The 7,238-nt window shown below is 45.9% G+C and overlaps 1 protein-coding gene across 1 annotated transcript in view; it reads right to left on the bottom strand.

The window, feature by feature from the left end:
- Positions 1 to 625: 625 nt before the first annotated feature.
- The window catches only part of immt (inner membrane protein, mitochondrial (mitofilin)), a 14,417-nt gene continuing 7,804 nt past the window's right edge, over positions 626 to 7,238 (bottom strand). Inside the window, exons 6-13 of the mRNA XM_005751287.1 lie at positions 6,957 to 7,136; positions 5,555 to 5,658; positions 5,157 to 5,292; positions 4,370 to 4,499; positions 3,151 to 3,374; positions 2,934 to 3,065; positions 1,883 to 2,012; positions 626 to 1,624 (exon numbers count right to left, since the gene is read on the bottom strand). Of these exons, the coding sequence (XP_005751344.1) occupies positions 1,017 to 1,624; positions 1,883 to 2,012; positions 2,934 to 3,065; positions 3,151 to 3,374; positions 4,370 to 4,499; positions 5,157 to 5,292; positions 5,555 to 5,658; positions 6,957 to 7,136 (1,644 nt within the window). The 3' untranslated portion in view covers positions 626 to 1,016. The remainder of the gene's footprint in view (positions 1,625 to 1,882; positions 2,013 to 2,933; positions 3,066 to 3,150; positions 3,375 to 4,369; positions 4,500 to 5,156; positions 5,293 to 5,554; positions 5,659 to 6,956; positions 7,137 to 7,238) is intronic.

Below are 7,238 nucleotides of genomic sequence, written 5' to 3'. Positions count from 1 at the left end.
CCCTCCCCCCTCTTTAAAACCTCAGAGGACTTTGAGCTCCATTTCTCTGAGTGTGTCTATGTGCACACCCAGGAACTTGAAGCTGCACACTCTTCCCACGCACTTCCTGTTGCTGCAGCTCAGACTTCCTCCTTCCTCCTCCTGAAGTCGAGTGTGGCTTTGTTCTCAAGTTATCATTGAAAAAGCACCGATGGCCAAAAAAAGAAAATTAAACTTTGAAAGGCCGCTGAAATCCTGGAGACATGTTGCTCAAGACCACTTATAAAGTTACTACGAAGGGTTGGCTGTAGCACAGCAGGCAGCGCAGCTCTCCTACTAACCAGAAGGTTGGTGGTTCGACCCCTGCTCCAGTCTACATGCCAAATACACGTGAGCTGTGTGTGGAGAGAGAAAGCACCTATGCAGAAAACTCCTGGGAAAAGGTGTTTGGAGTGCTCAGGTAGAAACTGCACCACCACAATGAAAGTCTCGCCTTCATTATTAGATGTAAACTCTACCGTGGTGGAGCACAGAGGTAAACTGTCCATGTGTGGGGACAACACTCGCAGCGATGCAAACGTCTGCATGAGAGCTCTCATTTTAAACCGTAGTCCCTATGACAAGAACAACGAAATGAAATACAGCGTTTTCTTTTTTCCAGGATTTATTTAACATGTGCAGTATTCACAAATATCCAACTGTAATTCGTAGGATGACGGTTCCATAACACACGGGCTGGAGACGAATAGCTGGGCCAAACCTGCAGTCTGAATTGATAAGACTAAGCTAAGAAGTGCATTGAATGTATCATATAAATAAGTGGCCACAGTGCTTTCAGAGGAATACATTTATGTGGTTCAGGGAACTTAAAAGGAAGAAACCATCTTTCTGTGCTGCAGACTGCCCATGCTTCCCTGCACAAAGGATTCAGGCTGAAGCTTCTCCTGAGCCACTTCCAGCTACACTCGGGAACTTTGATACTTCTTGGAAAAAAAGACTTTTAGCAGATTTTTTCCCTTAACGGTTACTGTGGCAACCTACGGCGCCTGTGTGGTACCCAAACCCACAGCATTTGCGTAAGCAGACAGCAGATTCACTACCTGCCTAGTTTCCAGTGTGAGTCTGGCTTCAATAAGCCAGTCCTCCACCACTCTCCTGGCCTCTCCTCTCAGCTGGTTCACCAGTTTAGCTGCTAACTCCAGGTCCCCGTGCTCTAAGCAGTAGCTAGCATATGACAGAAGCTTGAATGGATCTAAATCCTCAGAGCTCAGCTGGCTAGGCGGAGCTTCCTGACTCTTCTCAAACAGCAGTGCAGCTTGAAGGTAGGACAAGAAATACTGATACAAGGAGTTACGAGATTCATCGATGAGAGCGACGCGGCGGGCCAGCGATCGCAAGGAGTTGAAACGGGCACGGAGAGAGGCCTCGCTGTACACGCCTCGCTGCAGGGATTTCTCTGGAAGAGCCGACGCCAGCGCCAAGGCAAAGTCGTTGTCTCGGCAGCTGTCGCGAACAGCCTGAGCGGCGTTCTCCAGAGGCACAGTGGGCACGTCGGCTTCAGCAGTCTTTAGGGAGTAACTGAGAGCCTCCACAGAGAGCCACAGCTGGTGGGCCTTACGAGCCTCGTCCTCTGCTACCACGTGGCCTGTGTTCAAAAGACAAAGAGATTTACATGACCGAGTGGAAAAGAACGTGTCTGTGTGCACGTGGACATCCAGTCCCTTTGCACACCAGAACCTGACTTTTAATATCACAGGAAAAAATGATCCAACTATTCCAACATTCATCTCCACACATCATCATTCCTACATGTGGTACTGCTCTGCAGCACTCCAGATAACAACCTACCCGACTAATCACTCAGTGCTATTTCTTTGCTTTTTTGGATGCGTGTATCTCTTACTGTCTATAGCTTCTTCCACCCCCTTCAGCCTCGCGTAGGCTGTGTTCATGTCCAAAGTGAAGTTGTCGAGCTGTTCCTGGGTCAGCTGACGGTAGCGAGTCTCCTGTTCCAGCATCTTACTGCTCAGTACCTGAACACAACCAAAGCATAGCTCTGAAGGGCTGAAGGATGAAATGCACACAGCGTGCAACTCGCAGGAACAGAGTACGCTGCTGCAGCCTGACTCGTCTCAGGTGTCTTGGCCACGCCCCCTTTACAGGATATTAGTGGAAAAAAAGCTTAAGATATGGCAGAACATAAGCTGTCAGCTTCCCGTATACAGCAGCATGTTTATTTTATCCTACGCTATATCACAGACCTCCAACAAAGCAAAGGCCATCAGAGTAAACACAAAACAGTTTAACACGTTTACTGAACAGAAGGTTGGAAAATAAAGAAATGATCCAGAGCAGCATCTTTGCTGCAGATGTCACTAAGCTGTGGTCATGGTAGCGTTGCAGCATGAAGGAAGTGACCCTTCTTGTGAGTGCCAAGTCCTTTCAAATGCACTTAATGTTTCTAACAGCTCAACAATTATCAGCTGAGCTCAAGGTACAAGAGAAAAGATCAGTTTACTCAGAAATGAAGAAGGATGCGAGAAACAGGACGTGAGGAGAAACAAAGAGGGTTTTCAACCAAATACATTCATTACAATTCAAATGTGAGGAGAAGCAGAGTTTGGATTCTTTGTATTAATAATAGTTTATGGCAACAATGACACAAAGAGCTGTTTTACTTTGAGACAGTTCAAACATCTTCTGGACTGTTTTTACTTTTAGCATTTTGTGCCACTGTTAACATCTATTAGCAAACTTTCTGTAGGATGTTTGTCAGACAGCCAGTGCAAGCTGCTTTTATGGCTTAAGTAACTTAACCAAGCAGACCACGTTTTATTCAGTATATATTTTGTGTTTACTCTGGTTGCTTAGACGCTCCAAACCTGGCAACTCAGAGCCACTAGTGTCCTGTAAGTACTCATTCTGATGTGTAAGCAGACTCTGGGGTAGATCACCTGCTCAGCCTCAGCTTTCAGCTCGTGCTCCTGGACTTTGAGCACATCTTGGACGTGGTCTGTGTGAGCTGCTGCCTGCCGCCGCAGCTGAGTCCTCATCTCTGCCTCCATCACTTCTCTTAACTCAGCCAGCTGCGTACACACAGAGGAAATCGTAACACGTTTTAGATACGTTAACTGAAAAACCAGAACAATCTAAAGATATTTTTTCCTGCACCTTCCTCTCCTGGTCCAGCCGGGCATCTTCTTTGACATGTTGCAGGGCAGTGTTGACAGCGTTGTCCAGAGCTTTCTGGTCCTCGAGTTTCTGTTGCTCCAACGCTGCATCAATGTGGATCTTCTCTCTGACCTTCTGCTCAGCCAGCTCTCGGTTCAACTGGTCAATGCGACGATGTGCATGGGCGATCAGAGCGTTGAGGTCGTCTGTGGACAGTTTACCAGCTAACACACAAAAACAAGTTATCATGGAAAACGTACTTCCTGATCAGCACATAGTTTTGAATGTATGAAAGTAACTAAGAGTTACGGTGACATGCTAGAACGTGAGGTTTTGACTGTAAATGCACATTTCAAAAACCCCGTGGATGTTCAGACGGTGGACTTAGAGCCACCAAACGTTAGCTAACAACAGACGCACAGAGCTTACACAACATATTAGATTAGGATTCGATTCTATTTGACGTGCCTGTCACGAATGATACAGGTTATACTGATGTTATTAGTACTGAAACACTAATCATGTGTTGCTGTAGCCACAGACACTGAACGTCGCTGTAAAACCTCAACATCAGTATGGAAACCTAAATATTGCTCCTCAGAGGGGAAACGTTGTCACATTCTTTCACTGTACAGCAACACAATGAGTGTCCTAATGCATGCTTAATAATCTGGGAAAGTAAATCCCAGACAGCTGATTCTGTTCTTCAGGACATGCCTCGCTCTGTTTATTATCCTACCAGCTGGGAGAAGGTGAAGGCGGCGGCATGAAAGACAGCTTCAGCCACACAAACAACCACATAATAACATGAACTGAGGCTACAGATCACGACTAATAACACTGCGCTGATGTTAGAGACCTGGCTTTATTCATCCATCCCAGACACCAGCTATGGCTAGCAGGCTACACGTAACATCTCTGTGGTTAGAGGCCTGAGGCTGCACGTGCACGTCGACCATCTGGGAGTCGAGCAGGTGCTTAAAGGTACATCTGTCACCGTCTTACAATGCTGTGATTGCAGCCCTTCCACCAACTCTGTCAATCGTACTCATGGCCATTCATCACTACACATGACAGTTTCCATATTAACACTCATGAAACTGACCTCAGGCTCATCGTTAGTCCGATTAGCGACCGATGAAAACACAATGTCCAGCTGAACAAATCGAATCAAACTTTGTGTGAAGACACGTGTTTGAGTGTGTATGCGTGCTCTTACTGAGCCCTTTCCAGTTGGCCTGGATCTCTGGAGTGAGACTGCTGACTTCCCTTTGAAACTGTCGTTTGGCTTCGTTAACCAGTTCACTGTACTGGGAGACGATCTTAGCCTCCGACTCTGCAGACTGAACCTTTAGTTGGTAACATTTGTTAGCAGAAGAACAGAGAGGTTAATAATCATGACAGTGGTGAAGATAACACAGCCAACACTTTAACTGCACATAGTGCCGGTCACTAGAGTCTAATAGGTCATACCACACACATGCTCACAGGGTGTGGGCAAAATGATAATCGGATTTCTGATGACAGAGAAAAGGAAACATTTTATCGACACTCACAGCTTGCAAGCAGCAACATTTGTAAGGAAATGAGGAAAATCAAAGGCATTTTGTATCCTTGTTTTAAAATGAGTGTGTATCTACTGAAACAAGGCGCTGCCAGCAGTGCAAAGTAGTGATACAGTATTATATCCAGTCATATGTCAGCATAGAAGGAGCCTACGTAGCGCTCCCATCACATGGACTGGAGCTGCAAATATAGCTGCTGATGCTGGGTTGAGTCACCTCCTCACAAGTTTTCTTGCCTATTTTACAAAGTACTGTGCTTTGATGCTAAGGCAGCTCTTATGTTTGGTACTGGCCAACAGAGGCCAACGTGCTGCTGTCACTTTCATTCAGTTTACAGCTGAGAGGTGCAAATGTGAACTTGAGCCTCAGAAAGGAAGCAAACAGGTCACTTTAATCTCCTGTAGTCGTCCACAATGCACCCAAAAAGAAAACAAACTTTACCTTCATGACCATTTTGTCCAAGTCCACAACCATGTTATGGAGATTCTCCTCTGCTGCTAAAACCAGCGGGCGAACAGAGGATATCTTCAGCCCTTTGGACTCGTCAATCACTGACCTGAGACTGTCCAAGGACTCGCTGCAAGGAAAGAGATGTGCTGATAAGGAAGACTGCCAAAATAATTGAGTTAGGCAGAGATGTAGACGGCACGCTGAGTGATTATTACATCTTTCAGATTAACCTTGTGCCACACTGGTCATCAGAATTAAAGAAACACTTTCACTCCAAGCAGAAGAAATCACAATTTAAAGAAAGCTTGAAAATCATAAATGTTCTAAGTGGAAAAGAAAGAATTCTTCTTCACACACATTCAAGTTTGTAATAAGTATGTTTGTGTTACTTTGCTTTCGACAGAGCGGCTCTGGCATCGTTCAAAGCCGTGGTTCTATCAGCAAGAGCAGCTTCCAGGTCCTTCCACTGGTTTGACTTCTCCTCAGGAAGAACCTAAGTTTAAGAAGAACTTCGATAAATCTACTGCAAAACAGTGACGCTTCCCATTCAGTGAGCCGTGGCTTAAACATTACTAATACAGCGCTGTGGTGGGTGGACCACACAGGCCACAGCAAGCAATGTATCTGATTAAAAACAAGAGTACGCAGGTCTTCAGTGACAGCGCTGCTGTGAGACGATGCAGACGAGCCCAGTCCAGTGGTCTGCAGGACATGTGGGCTTGAGGCAAAGATGGAGTCCTGCCTCATTCATCAGCCTCGATGGAGCGTTTGCAGGTGTGAGCTGGGGATGTCAAATAGATACATAGAAACATTCATGTGGAATTGAAACATATGGATACTTATTCGCAACAGTATCCATCAGACAGGCAGGCGGACAGCAGCTCCACCCTCACCATCAGCTGTAGTAGCAACACTGAACATTTACTGCCATCAGATTCTGTTGAGCAGTTATTAGAAATGTTTCCCTGACCAGCGCACATGTTACCATTAGTCATTTAATGTAAGGTAATACTATTACTTTGTTACTCTATTGAAGTAGGTATGTGTACTTTACTTGAGTATTTAATTTTTACTTATACTCCCTACATTTTGAAATAAATATCTGTGCTCTTTAGATTTACCAACAGACTCATCTATAGTTTATACTCCGAGGTTAGCGGGCAGGAGGCGTGCAGGTATCTGTGCTACAGAAAAGGAAGCATGAAGTGTGCAAGTGGTCCCTGCATTAGTGGTTAGATCTGTCCCGACAAGAGTTACACAGAAACCAAACAGACTAAACCCGAGCTGTGAAACACTAAAGAGCTGTGCCCAGAGACTCTACTGTACTCTACTGAAAACAATCTGAACTGAACATCACAGGCTTCCTTCAGCCACACCAGCACACCGTCACTCTCCCTTTGGCTCAGATTCAGTCCATCACAGACGGTCCATTTACAAAAGTACTGGACGCTCCCCCTCAGCCCCAGCAGACTGACCTACTGTATGAAAACCCCGGGGGACTTCCTTCTCGAGTTAACACATTCACCACAGAACACTGGACTAAGTTCAAGGACTCAAACTCGTCCCAGGTTTTTAGTAGATGGACCGACAGTATCCAACGTCGCCTTCAAGCTGAGGGGTAAAAAAGGCCCTAAAGGGCACGGTGGCCTGTTTTGGTTTTCCAAAAGTACAATCACTGATTTGTACTTCATGTTACATTTGGAGTACCAGCTGAGCACAGTCCCCATTTGCTGGGGGTGTTAAAACATAAAAGTTGGCACATGCCTTCCTTACGAAGTGCTTGCTGTTTACCTCTGCTTCCATAGCCTCCTTCAGTTTGTCTGTGTGCTGCATGATAGCCTGCAGGGCTGCTTCTTGCGCTCCTATGGCCTGCAGAGCAGCTTTGGCTGAGCTCGCCAGTGAGTCTTCAAGACTGGCTGATACCGCTGCAAAGCAATCACACAGGAGGCAGAGACATTTACTGTCTATAAAATGACACGTCATTATTCAAGTGGTCAGTATGCAACGACGTCACTCTTTGTGTGTGTGTGTGTGTGTGTGTGTGTGTGTGTGTGTGTGTGTGTGTGTGTGTGT

The sequence above is a fragment of the Pundamilia nyererei genome, unplaced genomic scaffold (assembly GCF_000239375.1).
Source record: "Pundamilia nyererei isolate P.nyererei 1_Seehausen unplaced genomic scaffold, PunNye1.0 scaffold00305, whole genome shotgun sequence".
Classification (NCBI taxonomy): domain Eukaryota; kingdom Metazoa; phylum Chordata; class Actinopteri; order Cichliformes; family Cichlidae; genus Pundamilia; species Pundamilia nyererei.
The sequence above is the reverse complement of the archived record's forward strand: the minus strand, read 5'-3'. Positions and strand labels throughout refer to the sequence as shown.